The sequence below is a fragment of the Protobothrops mucrosquamatus genome, unplaced genomic scaffold, assembly GCF_001527695.2.
Source record: "Protobothrops mucrosquamatus isolate PMUCROS unplaced genomic scaffold, P.Mucros_1.0 scaffold1248, whole genome shotgun sequence".
Lineage (NCBI taxonomy): Eukaryota > Metazoa > Chordata > Lepidosauria > Squamata > Viperidae > Protobothrops > Protobothrops mucrosquamatus.
Window position 1 is genome coordinate 125,207 of NW_015387455.1, and position 25,120 is coordinate 150,326.

At 34.8% G+C, this 25,120-nt stretch overlaps 1 protein-coding gene across 2 annotated transcripts in view; it reads right to left on the reverse strand.

The window, feature by feature from the left end:
* Positions 1-1,123: 1,123 nt before the first annotated feature.
* ILRUN (inflammation and lipid regulator with UBA-like and NBR1-like domains) overlaps positions 1,124-25,120 on the reverse strand; it is a 34,592-nt gene continuing 10,595 nt past the window's right edge. The window contains exons 2-5 of one of the 2 annotated variants that reach the window (XM_015821091.1): positions 18,744-18,898; positions 15,313-15,510; positions 11,856-12,184; positions 1,124-1,288 (exon numbers count right to left, since the gene is read on the reverse strand). In XM_015821091.1, coding sequence (XP_015676577.1) covers positions 1,253-1,288; positions 11,856-12,184; positions 15,313-15,510; positions 18,744-18,898 — 718 coding nt within the window. In that variant the 3' untranslated portion in view covers positions 1,124-1,252. Of the gene's footprint in view, positions 1,289-11,643; positions 12,185-15,312; positions 15,511-18,743; positions 18,899-25,120 lie in introns of those variants that run through there. The other variant, XM_015821090.1, reaches the window with a different exon arrangement.

The following is a 25,120-nucleotide window of genomic DNA, read 5'->3' on the forward strand; positions in this document are numbered from 1 at the left end:
TTTGGCAGATGGCTGCTGGGTTCAAGTTTCTGAATTACACAGATTCCCCGCCCACTTTTTAAAGTCTTGCAAACCTCAAGAATTTCAAGAGACCATGCTCTGTTAACCTGGACAGCTTGGTCTCAGTTATATATGGCTATCATTCTCCATGGGTTGCACATAGGTAGACTTTAAACAACACTAGCTTTTCATATACAAACTAGAAAACCAGGTTTTAAAGTAGAAATTTGATAAAATAAATTACTTGAATGGCAGCTGCTGATTCCTTCTCCTACATATTCTAAGTTACTCAGTCGCTCTCAAGAAAGGAAAAAAAATCAATTATCAGTCTACAGAAGAGTAGATGTGATACTCCTACATCTAAACATGCCAGGAAACAGTAATAATATGTGCTCTAATGTTCTAGAAATCAAAATTCTTCTTGGCACAAAATGGACACAGACATATAGATGTTTTCAACAGTCACGGCATATTTAAGAAAATGGGAATATGGCAACTTTCTAACCTATTTAGGAAAAACTTTTAAAATCTAATATAAGCATGTACATACTCAAATCTCCACTGTCATTATAATCCTTTCTACTTTCTCATCTATATGTGAATGGTGAAACTGGACTTGAACAAGTTTATCAAATGGAAAAGAACAAGCAGATGACTATTGCATAGTGCCAACAGCAAATTAAAAAGCAACTAAAAAACATTACAATTCATGGACCTGGTTATGAATCCAGCTAGAAATTAATATCACCTGACATACAAATAGCAGCTGCACCAACCAAGAAAAAGCTAAGCAAAACATCTATTTCATAGCAAGCACATCTCTATAAAAATGCACGCTGTCCCTTTTAAAAGTTGTGAAAAAAATAACATTTGCTCGGTCTACAACTGCTCTGTAGGCAAAATAACTTCTTTTAAAAAGAGATGGCTTCTCCATTTTAATCTTTTTAAAAAATTTCTTTTAGACTACCTAATTAACTGTGACAATAACTTCTAAACAAAACATTGGTGTATTTTTCTCTCTCATAGCACTGAACGGCACTCCTGAACTTCAGCATTCACACATGCATACTTTAGGGTTGTTTTTTTTCTGGAAACAACTAGTCTTAAGTTATTGTTTGTTTTCTTCTTATCCCAGGATATGGAGAGCAAGAAGGAAGTTCATGATGTATCTTCTATGAGCCACAAGAACTTCCCCTCCCTCCAAAGTTCGTTCTTTGTTAAATTCTCTTCTTGAAGATACCCGTTTTTGTTTTTAAGACTGTCCAAAGGGATAAGGACCATGAAAACCCTGAAAAAGAACAAGAAAAAATAATAATTTTAGTTTGGGGAATATATTAGGCAAAGTCTACTTCATTATGTTTGAAAAATTAAATCTTAAATTTTAAAAGTCTTCCACTACTATACTCTTCTCAAATTTGTATGCAGTTGTTTAATCCAGATTTCTGCAACTAGATGTGTTAGGGCCAAAATTCCCAGAACTCCCAGCATGTATGTCCCTTGCCTAGTTATTTTATTCACATTTCAGTAACAAATCCTAAGACTGCCAAAATATTTGATTGCTATCATTTCCTTTCTAATCATAATAATCTGGTAAGTGGTCCACAGATATAGCCAAAAAATCTGTTGCATCACACTTCAGATTGGAATGTTTACTATTTACATGCTTCTGAAAATCAATAGTTTGTGTTCATAATCTCAAAAACTCTTAAGTTTTTAATCATTTACACTTTTCAAAGCTGCTCGCCTATAAATATTATTTATGTTAAACTTGATCTTATTCCAAAAGCAGCATACAATGCCTATTAGTTTTATTTGTAATGAACCAGTTTCCTTTAATATAAGTCAAAACAAAAATATTTGCTGGAAGATAAATCCTGCAGAATGTCATTAGGCTGACCAGTAGCTACAAATGCTATGAGTAAAACTGCACAGATTAGTCTCAGTATGCCACAATTTTCTACCCAGGATCTTTTCATCATCAGCCATTAATAGTCTGATAGATCATGATGCTAAAATTGTTTATTAACTTTCTGTAATAGAATAATATATATTTAAGGATTAGCTCACTCTGGCAGAAAACTAAATTAAGAAATTATTTTTAATTATTGGTTCCACAATCCATTTTTGATTATGTGTCAACAAATCAGTGTTGGCTCTTAGCAACCACACTGATAGATTTTCTCCTTGACAATCTGGCCTTAACTTGGTCTTCCAGGTCTTAGGATCAATTTACAGGGCATATAATACTGAATATTTCAAATCCTCAAAGCTTTCAAATGATCAAATGCTGAGAATGTATCTCTCTCCTGACAGTATTCTAATAGTACTGAATCTTTCTAAAGAAAGGGGCTTTTCTTTAGCTATGATTCTATTCTTTGAAGAAATGTGTTTTAATTGCTTAAATGTTCAAATAATATATAACATATATTAGAACAATACAATAAAATATAACATATATATAACAATTATAACAAAAATAGTGGCAGTCTGCTGTCCATATTGTTGAGAGCCATACATCTGTTTTAATGGCAACACCCGTGTATCTACAGGTTGCTGAACAAATAGGATACCTGTTCACAAGCAATAAGATGAGCAAAAAAGCATCTGTTGTTTGTTAAAGGCAAAAGGAGATTTACTCAACCCCTGTTCTACCTGCCTTCAAGTATGTTTTTAAAACACCGTTCTTCTTTTAAGCAGGCTCGCTTTAGGTTGGGGGTTGTGTGGCAGCTTTTAAAAATGTTCTTTCTGGGCAATTGTAACTTTCCCTCCTGCTTTTAATTTGCAAAGCTAGCAAGAGCTATTTTTGGAGTTTGGGAGAAATTGGGAGGATGGTAGATAGATAGATAGACAGCTAGACAGAACCAACTTTACCAATTTTTCTCCTGACCACTTCTTTTGGAAATGACCACATCTTTCATGGTAAGTAACCTGTGAATTGCTCCCTTCAGCAGCAATGTTGAGTGCCCACAGCTTCCTCTTAAAATTCTAAATGTGCCCATAGTTTGACTTTCTCTATATTTTACAATATAATTAATGTATTTTAATAAACCATAAAGTAACATAAAGAGCAGAATAAACAAGATAGTGGTTGCCAAAATATAATAATAAGCAAATTCATTCATTATAGAAAATGAAGATTCAGTGTGTCTATTTACACTAAATCAGCAGACCTTCAGCATGATGCATCTACGGCCCACCTGATTTACAGAACACCAGACTATGGAGGGTGGAAGTGATCCAGAGCACTGTTGTGATTAAAGTGTTAGAATAAGATTGGGAAGACTCCTGTTCAATTCTACTCGCAACTACAGAGACTGGTACTCTCTTTTCATCCCAATCTATTGTAAGGTAAGGATAAAATGAAGCAAAATATTCATTCACTGAATTTCTTGAACAAGGATAGAATATATTCTGAGTAGTAAATAAATGGTCTAGTGCAGACATGTCAAACTCGTGACGTCACGTGATGTTGCGCGACGTATCAGAGCTTTTCCCCATTGCTGGCAATGGGGTGGGCACAGTTTCGTCGTGACGTGTCCAGCCCGCAGGCCAGCAGTTAGACATCCCTGGTCTAGTGGTTAAGGCACCAGGCTAGAAACCAGGTGATTGTGAATTCTAGAACTGCCTTAGATTTGAAAGCTGGCTGGGTGACCTGGAGCAGTTATTCTCTATCTCAGCTCATGATGTCAGGTTTGGGCAATAAGGTGGTTGGTCAGTTTCTGTTACAACTAATGGATAAGATCAATTTCATTTGGGGGGGATGCTTCAAATTTTTTATTAGTTTATTAGAATATAAAATAGAGAATTACAAAGAAAAGACAAAATAGGGGGAAAATAAGGGAGGAGAAGGAAAAGAGAAAAATCAATTTTCAGTTGATCTGGGAAAAAACCATTTGCAGAAAAACACCAGGAAGAAAAAAACTTCAAGGCTTTCTTGAAGAGGATCCAACTGCACTGATGACAAATGACGTAAATACTATTTTAACAAACATTATTCCCTGATTTTTGTGTGGCATACAATTCATAATGCAAAAGCATTTTCATATTTAAAATCTGATTTATAATTATCCCAGTAGTTTTCTTACTGACTCACTGATTAGATATGTTTGTTGTATAATCCTGTACAGATATTTTGTTATGTTGGCTGAGAAATCAGGACTGCTGTCCAAACCAATTCAGCAATGCCTTTTTGTCAGCCAACTAAGATGCCAAATTTGTACATTACATTTTATTTAATAAAATAGTCATTAATTTTGATATTATTACTATTCAAATAAAACAAACCTAATTTTTCCCTTTAACTGCAAAAATAACCTTAAACACTAAAGATGAGCACAAGAATAAAAGGATTCTGCAGTAATCTCCATTTCACGTAAGATTTACAAAACACAAGCGGTGTCCTATGTTGTTCTCCAAGTTCATTCAAGGAAATAGTTTAAGATGTCTTGTTCAGAATCTTCAATAGAAACTAGTTCTTGCCTCACATCAATCACTGGTGATACTATTAACTGGGAGATAACATTTTGAATTCTCTTATCCCATCTAGCTTCCTTTTAAATGTAGTTACCACACTAAGACTTAGAAAACATTGGCGAACTATATTGACTCTGTTTCGCTTTTGTTTGTCATAGAGTTTGAATAAATAAAAGAATAGGGTTTTTTTGTTTTTTAAAAAAACATTTGCTTTTCATGCATGGCTGGAAAATAAAACAAAAATATCCTAACTTACAGTGATGGTAACCTCAGATAATGCCACTCAATCACCTTCTTTTTGTCATCATTTCCTGGGCTGTTCCTGGTCATTGCTTCTCTAAACTACCTTGGGCTTTCTTCTGAATCACTTATGTAAACTGAACACAAATAAACAGAGCATTTTGTACTGTGTTTTGTTCAACACACACTATGCAAATAGAATGCAGTAACACAAATCTCTTCCCTATAATTCATTGGTTCATTTTGCTTGAACTCTTCTATTATATGTTTCTTTTAAAAAAAGATACTGCACTCCTAGCTTGTACTTCTTCAGAACACAGAAAGAAGAGGAAAACCTCTTCTGCATGTATTACTACCACAGAAGTAATTTATCTTTATCATAAATATAAATAATATAGTAGTTGCCTTCAGAAGAACTTCCTTAGGATTAACATTTTCTATTAACATTCAGTTTTTATGCAAACCATATTGAAATGGCATGAAACACGTTTCTTGTTGTAGGGCACGGGTGTCAAACTCGCCACGTCATGTGACATGTCGCGAGGTATCGCAACTTTTTTTTTGCATTGCCGGAGCTGGGGTGGGCGCGGCCTCTACATGATGCAAACAGCCCGTGGGCCGGCAGTTTGTCAGCCCTGTTGTAGAGAATAATTTCATTTTTAAAAAATATTACACTAACTTTGCTAAACAAGCTTTTCTTAAACCACAAACTTAACAACCCAAAATTCTTGCTGAAAAATTGGGGGTTGGACAAGCAAAACAAGTAATTATATAATACTAAGCCATTTCACTGAAATGTCTCCCTGGGAAAAATACAGCAATATTCTTAGTGTATAAAATAACTTTGGGGAAATGTTAAATAATAATACATACATATAATTATTTGAATTATGAATATATATATGCTACTTGTACAGGAATAAAATCTTTTTTTTTCCATATATACATAAATTAATGAAAATCTGTTCTATTCCAAAATAAGAAAAGCCCACCAATTCAGTCTGGAGCCTGCTGCTGCTCAAACTAATGAATTAAACTCTGTGCTTAAGATTGTCTAACAGATCAGCCAAATAGTTTATTTATTTATTTATTTATTTTATTTATTTATTTTTCATAATTTATATGCCGCCCTTCTCCCCACGGGACTCAGGGCGGCTCACAGCATATTAAAATAACACAATACAAACAACACACACAACATTTCCCCTATAAAAGCCAATTAAAACCAAATATTTGTAGCTGTGACATTATTAAAATCATTAAAAATTATCCCTATTNCTCCGGATGCTCCTCATAGGGAGCCCCATGTATAGAGCATTACAGTAGTCCAGGCGGGAGGTGACGAGGGCCTGAGTGACTGTGCGCAAAGCATCCCGGTCCAGAAAAGGGCGCAACTGGTAGATCAGGCGAACCTGATAAAATGCCCCCCTGGTCACGGCCGACAAATGGTCTTCCAGTGTCAGCCGCGGATCCAGGAATGTAATTAACTGAAAACACTGTAACAGACATAATTAGCTTAATTATACAACTGAGTGAATTTATAATTTATGAGCAAACTAGTACTTTAAAAAAGCTGATATTGCTGAGAAATAATTTGTAAACTAATAAAGCATCTGTGTTTAATTTTTAAATAATGCTATTCCTATTATCACATGTTAATATTAAAAGGCTCATTTTTTTCTTCAAACACTTGAACACAGAGTAGACAAATGCCCTATATGATTCAGTGAATTAGAACTGAGTTGTCTATCCATCATATATAAATAAGAAACATTTTGGTTTTGTGATTAAGACACCTAGCTAGAAACTGGGAGACGGTGAGTTTTTAGGCATAATGCCAGCTGGATAACTTTGGGCAATTCACTCTCTTTTAGCCTAGGAAGAAGGCAACCACAAACTGTTTCTAAAAATCTTGCAAAGAAAACTGCAGGGACTAGTCCAGGTAGTCTCCAGGAGTCAAGGCTGATTTGAAGGTTCACATGCACGTAAGAACAATAGTGTAAATTTGCTCACAGCAGGTAGCAGCACCTAACTGACCTTCTCCAACTATGAAAGATGTAAACAGGGTTGTGTTCTTGGTTAGTATTTGGTAGACCACAAGAAAATCCCAGGGCTATAGACAAGACCAGAAAGTTGAAAAACATTCCAGAAGCTACTTCTATACTATGGTCAAGAAAACAGTATGGATATGTCTGAAGAGTCACCAGAAATTGAGTTTGATTTAAGGAACACTTTATACATTATACATGCAAACAATTTTTGCCGTCACCTACACTTTGTTTTCAGTTAGGTTTGCAAAGAAAGTTACCTATTCTTTATCAAGATATAAATATATTATCAGAAATGCTTTATTTTAAAACATTAGTATTAACATTTATAAAAAATTTATCTTGTTTTTTTATTATTAAAATTATAGTTAGCATAATATCCACTAACCTAATAGATATGCTCACGACAGTCTATCTTCCAGCAATTTGTATGATTAAAAGAAATCAAAACTTGTATTTGCCACATCTTGGTCAAAATGCAAATTTATTGTAGGATTTACTTTTTAAAATACTTTCTCTCAATGAAATTTGTATTTTTTTTACACATTCTATGTTTTTTAGTCTAAATCAATCACAGAGAAGATCCCATCATGTGGAATTTGCTCCAGTGTTCAGTTTGCATATTGATGGACTTTTTCTTCCAGTATTCTGAGACAATTGATTAGAACAATTATTAATTATTTAGTATTTAATTTATTCATTTATTTATTGCTTGGCTTCCATTATATACCACACAATGCTTTCAGCAACCAATTTTCAACTGTATACACTCATGCTATGCATTCCATAATTCAACCCATTCATTTTAGAAGTATTTTCACTAAAATAATGAAAAATAAACTGTCTTTCTCACATATATATTTCTCAGTGACATGATGTAAACAGCAAGAATCTGGCCTGTACAGTCCCTGGCTGATATAAGGCTATATACTTCCTACATTTTGTTTAGTGAAAATGTATAGAAGATTACAATCACAATTCTGCCAAACATTTTTGAGGCACACTCAGCAAATAATTTCCCTATAGTTTTGGCACACTTTCCTTCGACGGGGGGGGGGGGGGGGTAACATTATCAGCATTTTGCAATAATTAAGCTCCAATGCTATCTTCATGCACACATTAAATAAATCACCGTCATTCCATAATCAATCTACATCATTATTTCTCCAGTTACATAATCTATACCTGCAACCTTATCATTTTGAACCTCGCCTATTTATGATTTCATTTTCATCATTTTTTCTAGAGCATTGTTTATTGCATTCATTTCATGTTGACTATTCTCAGATAGTTCTCTAAAATACTTTCTTCAGCATTCTCTCATACCTGTTCCATCTCAAATTATTCTATCACTTTCATTTTTTATTCCATTCAGTCTGCTAAAGGATTTGTTTAGCCCTCTTCCGAAACAATGTTTTACTTGCATCAAAATTATTCTGCATTATTCTGACTCTCAAATCATTTTTTTCATCAATCTTTTTTGTCTTGACATCTTATATTTTTATCTCATCTTCATTTTTTTGTAATATTTATTTTCTTCTGGATTTTGCTAACCATTAGTCTGTTTAAACAAGGAAACTTTTTCATATTTTCCATTAACATAAACTTCACATAGTTCTATGGCAACATGAACCATAATTCTTTAACTCTGTTCCAATCTGTTGACATGTTCCCTTTTGATACATACACTTTTCATTCATTCTGACGGTAGGTTAATCTAGCTTTTAATACTTTTTATCTAGTAGTAATCCTATTTCCGCTTTTTTTTTTTTTTACATTTCTTCTGTCATTTTTTCCAAGAGCCAATCTTGACACTATGAAGAAATGATCTATCTAACATTCAAAAGATTTTCTCTCCCTTGTTATTAGTCATTCAACCTTTTATCATAATCAAATGCTTTTAAATGTATATTTATCTATTTGTCGTTATTGGACATAATCACTAATCATCGTTCACATTCATTGTTAGGTATGAATGGCACAAGCACTTTCTGGGCTGTCTCATCTTGTTTCCACTCATCCTGTTATGACATGTAACAAATGAGCACTAGATTATTTTAATTCAGAATGTTATACAATTCTTCTCAGTTCTTCCATTATTGCCATTCATTGAACTATGCTGTATAACCGAACTACAGATTCTGACTTTCATACATACAGCTTAGATGACACAATTCATATTTTCTGATATACATTTTATTCATAATTCATAGTTCACTTTTTATCTTCACTCCCTTGTATATATTCATCAGCTCCTCTGCCCATAAACAGACTACCTTCATTCAGATGTATTACTTGTCTTCTCCTTTTTCTTAATTTCACAGCCTTCCTTTATTAATTCAGGTTCTTTTAAAATTCATGCTGGCCTTTTATTCCTCTTACAAACTGTAGTCTTCTATATGATGCGGCATTACCTCTTGGTCCCAAGATATTTCTGCTGCTCATCATAACTTAGTAAATCAAGGCCTTCGCATAATACTTTACAGTTAATATAGGGAATATACAAACTAGGATACCAGCTTTAGTTGTATCAGTATCTCCTGCAAATAGGAAGGATAATATCAGGAAATTCCGGAAAATTTGGGGCAAATCTAGTATAATCACATGCATGATCCTGCTATGTTCTATGCAAATTAGGATCTCTAATCAAAAGAATATTCTTGCACACTCGCTTACTGTTGACTTCACTCCAAAACTAGGACATATATGAAATACACTGACACATGCTCAGGATACAGTAACACAACTCAATGAGCCTTGAAGTATTTTAACTCACATTTATCTTATTTAATTTGAAGTACAGGTAGTCCTTGACTTATAATAGTTCATTTAGTGACTGTTCGAAGTTACAATGGCACTGAAAAACTGACTTATGACCAATGTCTAGGGAGATTCTCAGTCATCCAGGTCATAAGCCATCCCAAAGGTGCTTTTTCACGAGGCAACTGGGCTTTGTTTTTCTTTGAAGATGTTTCACTTCTCATCCAAGAAGCTTCTTCAACTCCTACTGGATGGTGAGGAATGGAAGGATTTATACTTCTTGTCAGCTGTCTGCAAGGAGTATAAATCCTTCCATTCTCCACCATCCAGAGCTGAAGAAGCTTCTTGGATGAGAAGTGAAACGTCTTTAAAGAAAAACAAGAAAATCCAGTTGCCTCATGAAAAAGCATCTTTGGGATGACTTATGACCATTTTTCACACTTACAACTGTTGCAGCATTCCTATGATCATGTGATCAAAATTCAGATGTTTGGCAACTGGTTCATATTTATGATGATTGTAGCGTCAGAGAGTCATGTGATCATCTTTTGAGATCTTCTGACAAGCAAAGTCAATGGGAAAACCACATTCACTTAACAACCTTATTACTAACTTAACAACTGCAGTGATTCAAATAACTGTGGCAAGAAAGGTCGTAAAATGGGGCAAAACTCACTTAACATATGTCTTGATTAACAACAGAAATTTTGGACTCAATTGTGGGCATAAGACGAGAACTACCTGTATTTTTAGCTTTAAGAATCCAGAATATACAACAATAGTTGTGTCTGCACTCTAAAATATACAATCCACATCCTTGAACTCACTATTCACTTATTTATCTATATATTTAACTGAATTATTTTCATCTTGAACCAAATATAATCTAGGATCATCTCCAAATGTTCTCAATGCACTCTGTTTACACATCCCAGTAAATTAATTCTACCACCTGGAGCTGCATCTTAAATAAAACCCAAAGGCAAAATGTAGAAAATTAAGATGGTAGATAGCCAGAAGCTAGTGTTTGAAAATCCATAAGTCATTTGAGAAAAAAGGAAATTAAAATAAATCACAAATAATAGCATGACATTTTATTTAACCCTGAATTAAGCAACTTCCTCTTTAAAAGTAAATTGAACTGTTCTAAAGTTTCTTAGGAAGTTTTCACTGAAATTTATATTTTCCTCACACCAAATCTATCTGACACTATAAGGCCTAAAATGAATTTTTTGCCTTTCCTCTTGTTAATTATTTGATAAACTGATTCAATGCACAATGATGTTGTTCTTGTCATAATTCCAAGGTACACTTTCCCCATCACATGACCACTGCAATATATCTTTAAATTCCTTTCCTCTTTCTTAAGCAAGCCAACCATTTTTGCTCATCCTATTTTCAAACTTAATCCAACAGACATTTATCCCCCTGCCAAGAATAACATAAAAGGCATATTGAATAGGCTTAGACTTAAGCCCATTTCTGCCAGAGATGAGTCACATTGGGAAGAGGAGGGGGTGGGGAGGTGTCAAGGGCTTCATTCCTCTAGGGATCAGATGTTAATTGGTGAGGTAGGTGGAGCTGAAGCAAAAAAAACCCAAACAAACCCCAAACCCTACACACACACACCCTCTTTTCATCACTATGTCATCAAGATCTTTTCTGACAGTTTCTTCCCTTTTAACATTGCAAGCTATCAATGAGCATAAATTTTTTAAAAAATACTGTATTTAGCACTAAGACTGTAAATTATCCAAGTTTTGATTCATTTTAAACATAAGCTGTGTACAACAGACTAGACTATGACAGATTCAGTACAAGCAAGTTGACTATATTACAGTGGGATGAACAATTAATTCTATAACTTTCTATATGACAATATAGTTAGAGGTGTGTGTGTGTTACAGTTGGCAAATGACAAATAAAATAACAAATTAAAGTTCAATAAAAATCAAAGATAATCATGTTCTTGTCATAAAAGCATTAAGCATCCGCTTACCACTTATTTTCCAAATTTAATTGCAAAACTTTGTTTTAAATATTTGACAGATCTCTTAATTTTAAGCAATCTTAAAAATTAGTTTTCTTGTTTTTGCACCGATAAATCCAGCATGCATTATCCATTTTTTAAAGTTTAAAGCATTTTAACACAATCGTGTTTAAATCTGTCTTTTAATTCAGAAGATCTTGCAATATGAACAGTAGGTTTCAGTACAACGGTACACCATTACAACTGGATGTAACAAAGAGAAGCTGCTGTCTGAAGGAAGGACTGACATAATACAGGGCATTGACTCATTGCCTTCCCATCTCTTGTATCCCCAGGGCACCTACCTTACTGTATGTCACTACTGATAAGTTGTTTGAGTGACTGCTGGGGGAGAGATTTACAGAGTTTTGTGACAGTTCAGTCTGATCTTGTTCAATTTGGTCAGGAGCAGGCCCCCACGTGTTTTTGCTGATTGTGTCTAGCTCGGAACCCCCAGGGTCTTTTAAGTTGTTTTCATCTGGTTGCCTGTTCTTCTGTGGAGAGGCGAACGGGTTAAAGTTTCCTTCTACCTTACGATGTGGTTGCGTGTTGAACTCTGTTTCAAAGGATGATAGCTGCTGCGTTACTCCTAAAAGTCCTCCAACTTCCACACTAAGGATCACCCAGATGATGTCTAAGAAAAAAGATCTTGGATAAGTACATGTTATAGCTTATGTATCACTTTATCTCATTTTTTTTTCAAGTTAGCATGTTGCTTATGACTAAGCATATGCAATAAAAAGAGCAAGTACAGTCTCCCTGAAGAAAACCAATCAGGACTCAATTCCCCACATACTGAAGCCATTACAAAAGATACAAAAAATTTTAACATTGCGAGATTTGAAAGTTATATACTGACACCTACTGGTAAGTATAATATTTACTCAAGTACCGTCCTAATATACACATATTGTAACATCTATTAATAATGCTGTTCTCATATTTCATTTGGAACAGCAAAATCTGGGAACAAATATTATTAATTTTATATCAATAAGCAATACAAATAAAATGAGAGGCCAGTTTTACGAATCGAGCTTGCAAAAGAACACAACAGTGTGAAATGCTCTTAACTCAGTAGTTTTCAAAATATCTTCATTTCCTTCTACATGAGTTTTCCATATTTTTTCTTCAAAGGTTAGCCTGCGCTATGTGTATTAATAACCTCCCAAAGAAAAGCCAATTTAGTAAAAAGCCAATTTAGTAATTTTTAATAACAGTAAACAAAAATTACATGGTGTCATATTATTAATTTAAATATATATTTTGCAGAAAAAATCATTCTTTATTACACTGACAGCCAGTTTGATGGACTGACTAAGGCAGGGGTGTCAAACTTGCAACATGACGTGACATGTCGCGATGTATCGCGACTTTTTCCCCATTGCTGGAGCTGGGGTGGGCGTGGTTTCGGCATGACGCATCAGGCCCGCGGGCCAGCAGTTTGACACCTCTGGATTAAGGCATCAGACTAAAAACAGGGAGACACTGAGTTCTTAGGCATAAAGCCAGCTGTGTGATCTTGGGCTAATCACTTTCTCTCAGCCTTAGGAAAGAGGCAACCGCAAACCAAAATTTCTGAAAAACCTTGTCAAAAAAACTGCAGACATGTCTAGGCAGTCTCCAAGAATTAGAAACAATTCAACATAAAAAAATTATTCTAAAAGGTGAAATATTAAGAGAGATGCCATATGCATCAAATCCCTCTTACTGAGACTTTCAACATCCACAAAGAATTAATTAAGACTCCAAAACAGATCTGAATATAGTCAAGGAACTACATGTATGTTTTATTTCTTTCCTTACAATTTTCAGAAATTCTGTTAGGAGTATTCATATTGCTGCAGGATGAACTATTATCACAAAGTTATCTAGGACTCAACGAATACTTGTTTTTGTTCTGCAAATTTATATGTACATAAAGGGAGCTAGAGGAACTAAAGAGCCTCTTGATGCGGGTGAAGAAGGAGAGTGCAAAAGTTGGCTTGAAACTCAACATTAAGAAAACCAAAATCATGGCATCCGGCCCTCTCAATTCCTGGCAAATAGATGGGGAAGAAATGGAGGTAGTGACAGATTTTATTTTCCTGGGCTCCAAGATCACCTCAGATGGGGACTGCAGCCAAGAAATTAAAAGACGCTTGCTCCTGGGGAGGAAAGCTATGGCAAATCTAGAGAGCATACTAAAAAGGAGAGACATTACCCTGCCAACAAAAGTGCGTATAGTCAAGGCCATGGTTTTCCCAGTTGCAATGTATGGATGTGAAAGTTGGACCATAAGAAAGGCTGAGCAACAAAGAATTGAGGTCTTTGAACTATGGTGCTGGAGAAGACTCCTGCGAGTCCCTTGGATTGCAAGGTGTTCAAACCGATCAGTCCTAGAAGAGATCAACCCCGACTGCTCTTTAGAAGGCCAGATCCTGAAGTTGAAACTCAAATACTTTGGCCATCTAATGAGAAGGAAGGACTCACTGGAGAAGGGCCTAATGCTGGGAAAGATTGAGGGCAATAAAAGAAGAGGACGACAGAGAATGAGGTGGCTGGATGGAGTCACTGAAGCAGTAGGCGTGAACTTAAATGGACTCCAGAAGATGGTAGAGGACAGGAAGACCTGGAGGAACGTTGTCCATGGGGTCGCGATGGGTCGGACACGACTTCGCAATTAACAACAACAAAAGGGAGCTAATATATTGTAATGCTTAAGATGTACTGCACTAGGGATATGCAAACTCCAGTGCACTTTTAGCAAACAAAGTGGTAGGTTTGGATCAAGCATACACTCTCAAGCCATCCTATCTCACAAGCTGGTATGGGAGAAAATAATGGCAAAAAATAGGAAGACAAGGGGCATGTATAATAGGCAGGATATAAATCTAATAAGGAAGAAATATGTTAATTTTAGGGGTTACACCAAATAATTATTCAATAGATATTTAAAGGAAACAATGACTTAATAGGAAATAAAGCTTTCTCCAAAACAACAGCATTTCCATGGGGGGGATACTTTTATTGTAAAAATCATATATTTTCCCTATTGTTGGAAAAGCAGTTGCCAAAAGAGAATCAGTGGATTATCTTTGAAGGGAGTATCACAATCTCTTAAAGAAAACAGTATTGTACGCAGAATACCTATTGGTGTCACTTTTGCCAAAAAACAAAACAAAACAGTTCATGTAGAATGTAATTCTGTAAACATTTCCTCTTAAATTGTTACCCACTTCAAGCTGCTTTCTTCATTCATTTTAATAGGTTCTATTTTTCAAATTTATAGGGCCACCCATCTTATACAAGGTGACACTAGATTGTGTACAATAAAACAAACAATTAAAACATATTATAAAACCATCTGAGCTCTGTTCCTGTACCTTCTGCACATGAAGGGGAACTGCCTGCCCTCCTTCAGGAGGAAATTCTTTTGCTCCATTCACTTAATATCCCATCCAGTTACTTGATGACCACAACTGGGAGATGTGGGATTGCAGTTGTTGAGCAAAGTGAGTATGTGGGTGTTTTGCTTAATGATTGCTTCACTCAACATCCCAACTGTAGTTGCTACTTGTATTTTCATAGTAAAAGTAGACCATTTTAGTAGGACAGAATATGTTTAAAAAAGGATGTTAACTTTGACATGTCAATCTCTTACTAAACATGACTGTAGCAAATAAGAAATATTAGTTTGACATAAACCAGAACAGTCTTAGCAGCACTAATACTTCTTCAAACTCTGCTTATAAAAATCATAAATGAGAAAGTAGTACTTACCTCCATAATAAAGTCCTGTAGCAGTGCACATCCGCCACTGTCCTTGATACATTCCTGCAGTACTGGGACTGCACATCTGAACGCTGACATCTGTAATCTCCTGGGGTTCCAACGATTGGACCATCACCATGTTCACATGGCCAAACTGATCTCCCCCAACATACTTGAGACAAACTCCTGGTGGCCATGCTTCTGTCCCTAAGTTTAGCAAATGTAGCATTAAAGTATTTGTTATTCGTTACAATCATGAAAAATATTATAAGCATCTGATTATACATTTCCCATTGCGTGCACTGTTTCATTATATAATCAAGGAAAGATTAATAACTGCCAGATAAAAGACAGATCATTTTGCACAGTTCTATTGCACCTCTATCTGACACAAAATTGATCCCCATTCTTATTATAAACTGAATAAAAACATACCAATATATTGAAAAGGAAAGAATACTGCTGATACGAGAAACAAGGCTTCTTTGACATGAAAAGTGCACAACTAAAATTAATTACATTTAATCAGTTAATTAAAAGTAGCATACAGTACTTAATGTAATGGCCAAGTTTGAAAAACTTTGGGTCAACATTCTTGTTATTCAATATCCTTTTTAAGGGACAAGCTCACAAATAAAGAACACAGCAGTAGCATCCACTGAACTTGAAATGATATCTATCTGACCCCATTCATCACCTTAAAAATAAATATTTCTTAAACTGAAATTAAGAATAGTTTGATAAAGCTGTAAAAATATACGTAATATATATAAACATCAGGTTCAATAACATACGGTCTTCAACTTATTGATAATACAAAATAAATAGGGTAGATTTTAAAATACAGAAAAGATAGATATAGGAATCCTATATCAAGATACTAACTTTTTTAGGTTAGTAGAAAAATACATCTTCAAATAACTTATTTTGGCAATATAATTTAGGCACAAAAATAAGGCTAATTCTGAGTTATAATTTCTGAGATGGAAAACAATGTGAACTTTCAACTATGTATATTAAGTAAAATCCTGCAAAATGAGTTATCCATCTATAACTAGCATGAAGTGTATGTGCTTCGATCTGTGCATGAAGCATTCAATACTGCCTGAATAATCTGCACATCTACAATACAAGGGTTTGTTTGGGCCATTCAACCCATCTTTTGCTCAGCGCGGGAATTCAGTTTAAAGAATCCATCTGTCAGATGGCAGTCCAACCTTCTCTTAAACATATTTAATGAAGAGAAACACACTACCTCCCTAGGTTTCCTAGAACCTGTTTTCCTATAAGCCATTTTTATTTATTAAGTTTACATGTAAATATCAAAAGAACAAAACTTACATAGTTTGGAGAAAACACATAGTCCTTGACTGATGATCAGTCATTTAACAACAGTTTGGAGTTATGATTGCCTCAGAAAGTTAAGCACTTCTGATTGTTGCAAAATGTCACACCATCTCCCCCCCCCCAATCCCATGACTGAATTTTAGACATTTGGCAACCAGTCCCATTTACAACTGATTGCAGCATCCCATGGTCACATGACCCCAATTTGCAATGTTCTTTGTGAATTTCCAGCAGTTTTTGCTCAAAAAGAAAACCACCCATTTGGAAGAATGGATTCGCATTTATGACCATGTGATTCATTTAACGATCATGATAAAAATGGTTATAAAATCAGGTCCAGTCATGAGGGTTTCTCATTTTAGAACAGCTACTATAAAGTTAATTTTGTATATCATTTAAGAATAACGTACTTTATTTAAACTTGAATATATTTTGTAATATCATTGTCTTCCACACTATTCATGTATATAATAAGCCCATAGATACATAGATTCAGCAGTTCAAGTTATATCCTGTCACTGCAATATCTGTCAGCAAAGTTATTTCTCTTGCATCAGATCTAATTTTTCTCAGATAATCATATCCCTAAAGGCTAGTACATCTCATCTCATTTAATCTCTTCCCAAAGTTTCATCATAGTGTTAACTCCAGGTTTTTTTTTATATGTTGTGTAGGCTATTCCAGCTTAATGTTTTAAAGCCGTTTATGACTGTTTTCAGAGTTTTCTCCATTATAAAGTTTTAAAAAAGCAGGAAAATAAAATCCAAAACTATTAACTATATTTAACTACACTTAATTTAAGAAGGCAAAAATTCTGTACCAAATATTTTTGTAATTGAAAAAATTATAAATATCAAGGGAATGAAAGGATCAAAGTAGATATTAATAAACATTAGAATGTGTGAATATTGAATCATTAGCAATCCAAGCCACATGTACAACATAATGGTATATGTTTGGGCTCATTCTCTATAGTTTCCTACTGCATTACCAAATCATGACTACTTTCAATACAGATAACAAAGAGAAACTAAGCTTCAGGAAGTCAAAATAACAGTGAGGAAGCAACAATTACCATATTGAAAGGGTTCCTCAGATTGGTAATAGTGAGTCTAAGCAATCTGAGGAGAGTAAAATGAATTCTCCATTCAATACCAGATTTACCCTAATGGAAGATCATTCTAAATTTAAGACTATTAGGAATAATGGTAAGAAAAAAAACACATAATTTTTATATCTATCTTCCACACATATAAATTCAAGGATGAAAGCAATGCTAAAGATCTTCAACACAGGCGTAATTAGAATCCACACAGATGTCTTGTTTCATGACATCACTATGCCAATGATGCAATTTACATAATATAATAATGTGATGTCCCTTACTCCTCCACGGAAACCCATTCCATAAACATGATGTTAAATTTATGTATACATTTAAGTGTGCATTTTCAAGCATGTCTGAAGCTTGTGTGCCATTTGAATTGTCAATATTTCTGCAGAAACATGACTTAAAATGTGATCTGTGCTACACAAAATTTCCCAACGAAGATAAAGAGAGCCCAATAAATCAAAGCATGTTCTCCCTTTCAACAATATGAGGTCTGTTTATATCTGCCTATCTGCAAATATTGAGAGCCAATTTAGTGTAGTGCTAAGATCTCAAGCTAAAAATTGGGAGAGTATGAGTTCTAGTACCATCTTAGGGGAAAAAAACCAATTGGTTGACCTTGGGCCGGTCAGGAAGCAATGCCAAACTATTTTGGAAATCTTGCCAAGAAAACCACAGGAACGTAACATAGTACAGTATAGCACAGCATAAGACAACACAACATAACAATATAAATAAATCTGCAAGTATAAGATGAAACCTTCCTCCAACTTCAATAAGAAGTATTTAGCCAATCCCTTCCCCCATCCTTTCTTTTGAGAAAAGATGGCACTAACTTAGACATAGGTTCAAGTGCCCAGAAGTAGCAAGCAAAACATTATATAAAACCAACAGCCAAAAACATTATATTCTTAGAAAAAAAATATATAAGAAAGCTAGATCAACACAAATACTGTATAGAGAAGAGGCTTTCAGAAACCACCTGTGTTTTGTATCCTCCACGTTTTTGTAAACTGGGTATCTGGAGGGATGGATTCTCCTTCTCCTATAGTCACATCTTCTACAAAAGACATGGAGGGCACATTGATGTTTGGACTTTCAAAATCGTAGTATGCTCCAATGGCTGCCTGTAGATTCCTATAAAAACAAAAGAAGATTTTCAGTCACAGAATGGTAAAGAGATAAGCCCTCAACACAATACTTAAATACCCAATTTAAATTGTAGAATTGCTACTTATTTAATTATGTATGAAATTAATACCTATTTGCAAGTTGTTTTCCATGGCCAAATGTATATCCTATCCTTTTTGCTCTTCTATATCTGCTATATAACATATCTACAATTTTGCAAATACTGAAGCTAAATAGCATGAATATCAAATGCAAGCTAACCGGCATCATGCTGTTCTAGGTCTTACATATGTACGCATACGTTTTCACAAAACGTAAAAAAAAGTCAGTTATTCTCCTAGAGCATAACAGAATTGCGCTGGGTACAAAATTGACTGATAAGACATTTTATAAACTAAATCTAGATTTTAAATCAAAGTTAACAGGGGATTGTGTCTTTTTGTTTAGATTCAAAGATTATTATAAACAAATTACAGATTGCAAAACATACAAAGGCAATTGTTGTGATTTGTGAGTTTACGAATAGTTCAGAAAAACATTGAAAACAAATCATTCTAGATAAAGACTTGCTTTGAATGTTTGAAGAAAACATACCTCAGTTCCCATACTTGCCACCAATCAAGGAACATTCAATGAGAGTCTGTACTCTTGATTAAGATATAGGCTGAATAGAGTGGCAATCTCGTATTCTGAATAATTTTGTTAAGACTTCCTCTACATGCAGTTTGTATTTCCTAAATTTTATATTTCTTAAACTAAATTACATTTCTGCATTTTAGGAGCTTGAAGCATAAGTTCTAACATAAAAGAAATTCTTCTGTTGTTTCTCTGTAACTAAAGTCACTAGAACCAAAGTGTCTGGTAGTTAAATAGGAATATCATTATTATTAATATATAGACCTCAAAAAGATTTTCATAAATAAATAACCAGAAATATCCTTTTTTTGCTGTTATGCCATCTATATATGTAGCCATATGATTTTTAATATTCATAAAGGTTATTTTTTTAAACTACTACTTTAGAAATAAGGCAATTGAATACTTGTTAAATGTTTTAAATGTTGTACAACAGACATATAGATAATATTTATATCAGGAATAACAAATTCCAAAGGTATGAAATGGCTGAAATCCTAGTGATATGGAATGCCACAGTCTGGAGGAATTAACTTAATATTCTTTAGAACATTCTTTCCTGGGGATAAAATTCCTATGTGCAATATGTGCAATATATTTATTAAGTTCATTATAAGATCAAAGGAATAAATGTAATGTTCTTTAACAGGACTTTATTTGGCTGACAACATAATAATCAAGCTGGTTATTCCAAAATTCACATATATAATTGTCAATGTCACAGTCATTAACAGACCTGTCCACCATGAATTTATCCATTTGTCTTTTAAAGCCATCAAATTGTAGTAATCACCGTGTCTTGCAGTAATGAATTCTATGAATTACATGCTAAATGAAGAAGTGCTTTCTTTTTCTGTTCTCCTTCCAATCAAATTCCACTTATACTCCCTTGTCCTAATGTTTTGCGGGGGGGAGGGGGGAATGTCTCTCTATTCACTTTCTCCATGCCATACATAATTTTATACATTTATGTATCTATTCCTTTGCTTTTTTCCAAAACAGAATCCTAAATATTCTAACTTTTTCTCATAAGGAATATATGTGAATTCCTTGGTTGTTGTAACTGCAGTCTTCTGCACTTTTTCCAGCTCCATTATGTTCCTTTTGGGGTCTTAGATGGGGAAGAATAGGATGTAGGTCAACCTCAACAAGACTGAATGGTTATGGATTTTGTGTGCACTAGATCAAGGAGTTGGAGGATTTCCATTTTTGGTACTGAATCGGGTGGCACTACCCTGTTCAGACTTGGTGTGAAATCTGGGGGGTTCTCTTGACTCGTAGGTCCTGCTCAAAGAGGGGGTAGGGGTAGCATTTGAGGTCAGGGAGGCCTTTGCATAACTAGAACCTGGGCACCAGACATGTCTGTTCCTGGAATGGAGGCCCTGCTCATTGTCATCATACCTTAGACAGCTCCCAACTGAACTACTGCAATGTACTCTCCATAGGATTACCCTTGAACACTATCTGGAAGCTCCAGTTGATCTAAAACGCAGTAGTAGCGTAGTTATGAGTGATGCTGCTGCTGTGCTGGCTCCCAGTAGGCCTCTGTGTGTGATTAAAGTATTGGTCATCACTTTTATAATGCTACACAGCAAAGGACTGGGTTACTTGAGGGACTGCCTTGTCCCCAAAACAACTACCCATCCCAAGAGGGTATACTCCAGATTCCTTTTTTTAAACCATGTCATCTTATAGGACCTAAGAAGCATGCTTTTCTGTGGTTGCTCTATTCTCAAGAACTACCCTACCCCAGGCCTCAACTCTAATCCCTTTAGAAAAGCTGTTAAGACTTGGCTGTTTCCCCAGGTATTAGTGGGCAGTTGAGTGGGGTCTCCTTTTGATTGTTTTATTATAGTGCTTGGTTGACATTTTTATATTTTGTATTATAGATTATAGATCTACAGATTGTACATTATGTATGTTTTAATATTATGTGGCTGATGGGCTTTGGGAGAGGTTATTGTTTATTTTATTATTGTTTATTTTATTTTATTTTATTTTGTTGTACACTGCCCAGAGTTGCATTGTTTGAGATGGGCAGCCCTATAAATCTAGTTAGTAAATAAACAAGATAGAGTATTCCAGAGGTGGATAAATCATAAATTTGCATAAAGGCATTGCAATGCTGGCAGTTTTATTTTCAAAACCTTTAATGATCCTAGCACAAAAATTGCTTTTTTCATAGTTGTCACACATTGAGTTGACACTCTTACTAAATTCTCACTGTGACCCCAAGATCTATTTCCTGTATACTTATAGGCAACTCAGAATCCATCACTGGAGGTATGACGTGTCTCTGTCCCAGTGTGGCTCACTTTACACCTCTTAATCTGTACGTTTGCTATTTGCGTCAAATTTCATCTAATTTTAGCACCCACATAATTTAGTACTATCTGTAAATTTGGACAGCTCATTGTTTACTAAACCAGATCAACTCTGATTTGCTCCAAGTTATGAAGTAACCACAACCAGTTTGATGTAGCAGTTAAGGCAGCAAACTAAAAACCAGAAGACTGTGAGTTCTAATCCTGCCTCAGGCACAAAACTAGCTGGGTGGCCTTGGGCCGGTCACTTTCTTTCAGCCTAGGAAAGAGGCAATGACAAACCAGTTTTGAAAAGCCTTGCCAAGAAAACTGCAGGCATTTGCCCAGGCAGTCTCCACAATTGAACATGATTAAATGGAAGAAAAATAATGAAGTAACCAAGCAGAATATCAAACTCAACATATTTGTGAAATTAGATGACAAATGAATTTGCCTCATATAGAAAATAAATTATATTATCTGCATACAGCAGATTATATTGAACTTCTCTTTGTTTAATCTCTTTAATGTTTTCAGAATTTCTCATGACACAAGCAAAAAGTTCAAAAGGCAGATTAGAAAGTAAAGGAGAAAGACAGCACCATTTACTTTCACCATGGCAAACATTTAAGATAGTAACACACGCTTTATGGGATTAAATAAAATTTATCAATCCATACTACAAAATTTGGGGGAAATGTGTATGCTGTAATGCGATCCAGCATTCACAAAAATGATAGCTGCTTCCAAGACACAAAATATATATCCTGCACAGTATGTTGCACAGAATATAATGACTCAAACATAGTTCTCAAGAGAAAAGAAATTTACTTAAATACATAGCTAAATACGTTAGTTTTTTGGAACTATCAGGAATCTTTCCTGCTTTCATAATTTCTTGGGGAAAAAAGGTCAAATAAAATTAGTAGCACGGTTCTACTATAACTGTACTAATTCTTTCTGCGAAATAAATTTTGTTTGTTGATTAGAAATTGGAATGATATGAAGCTTCTGGTGTGAATCATGGTGAACTAGATGACACTGTGGTGAAGAACAGGGACTAGAGGGTGAGTCCTGGCCACCCTGATGATGTTTCTCCAGACAGACTGTGAAATTACAGAGTTGCACTCCAGACAGCTGCTCCTCATGAGTAAACTGCAGAAGTGGAGGTTTTTGCAGTCAGCTCATGAGTCAAGCAGCTGGGAATTGAGGGATTCCTCTAGCTCAGCGGCTCCCAACCTTTTCTATACCCCGCACCCCTAGAACACTTCTGATATATGCTTGCACCCCTTACAAAAGTTCGAAATAACGGCAACAAATTATGCATATACATTATAATTTTGAAAACCCAGGTTTTCACACCCCCTGGAATATCGTCTCGTGCCCCACGGGGTGCAAGCACCCCCGGTTGGGAACCCCTGCTCTAGCTCAAGCAACAGTGTAAATTATATGAACAAAAAGTTCAGCCATATCTCATTTCTTAATCACTTTTGGATATAACTAATTTACAACTAAAAAAAAGGTGGCAGGGTAACTTTGGACTACTTACTGTCTCTCAGTCCAATAAACTTCAAAGGATTGTTGTTGTAGGGAAAAAAGGAGGAGAAAGAAGTATGATATATGTTTGTTGCCTTGAATTATTTTTAAAGTAATAAAGGCAGGATAAAAATCTAATAAATAAAGAGAAAGAGATTTTCAGAGTAGCAGGATAAGAGTCTAGTTGGTGAGTTATATTTTTTTTGGATTACAAAGCAATAAAGATAAAAGATCTTAAAGATTTAAGAACTTTTAGCAAGAAGCTTAACAAGGAGCTGATGTTAAGAAAAGATATGGGGACAGTTATTTTTTAGTGAAAGTATTTTTAAATAAATTGAAATTAAATTAAACAAATGAAACAAATCTTCCAGACTTTCATAGGGATTTTTTTCTGTATTATCAAAGAGCACAGGCAATTGGTGGATTTTACAAAACAACAGTTTTGTGAGCCAAACTATGATGTTGACTGTAACTATGAAGATGTGAATTCTGATGCTGACTGTAATTTCAGAGTGCCATTACAAATTAAAGTATTAAAGGGACAGGAAAATAAAAGAGGGAAAAGATGGAAAGATTCAGTACTACTCACAATGGAAGAATGGTTAATGAAAAATATGGAACTTGTTGACATGGCCAAATTGACTCCTTTGATCAGAGAAAATATCTGCCTTTATTGAAGACTGGAAACCTCTTTAGACTTGTATGAAACAGAAAAAATGAACATATGATTTGTGGTTATAATAATTAGAAACAATAGATTATAGGAATAAAAGATTTCTGTATAACCATAAAGCAAAAGGTAAGTTTATAACTGCATTTATAACTTCTGTAAAGAAGATGAGAAGCTATGTATCTATTTTCTTTCTTTGCTTTTGGACTTTTAACTCTTTGTTTGATTTCTTTTTTCTTTTTTTCTATTCATTTTTATTTTCTTTCTTATATTTTTTAATAAAAAGAGACTGGAAGGACCCCATTCAAAATAAGATTCAGTATACTGATTTGATCTTTCCCCATGTCTGTCACAAATTGAAGATTCAATGCTGCACTCTTTATAAACAAATTGTACACTTTGCTCCCCTACCCAATATCAAACCTCGTACAATGTCATTAACATTCTGTTTTGGCAACAACGTGTCCAATTCCCATTTAGCAGGAATCAAAGATCTTTGTTACTCAAGAGAAAGATGAATACAGGTAATCCTTGAGGTACGACAGGCCATTTAACAAAGGGTCAAAATCATGACCAATTCCCCAAGAGCTACTTATGACCCCATTTCAAAATTACAACGGTTACAGCAGGCCGTGGCCATTCACCACAGAGTTGCTGCTGTGCCCTCCTGCTTCTCTCCCTTATCGATCCCCATGGAATCCTGTACCAGCCATAAAAGCTCACTAGATAACATTGGGTCACAGTCATTCTTTATCACCCCAACCTACCTCACTGTGTTGTTGCTATGAATAAAAATACCAGGTACTATATATGTTGTCTTGAAGTCATCTACAAAAGATAATCTATAAATCTAATAAATGAATAAAAGAATACACAAAGAAACATATTTTGAGGAACAGAAGAATTGAAAGCACTTAAAATGAAAGATTTTCAAGGAATGCTGTAAGAAAATGAATGAACACCTTATGAGAACGCAATAGCTATCTTCCTCAGTACTGTTGCTCAAGAACTTGCATGGACACGTCCATGAAGTCATCATCTGTATACCTCAACTCAAGGACTTCTGTTATGATGTAGAATATA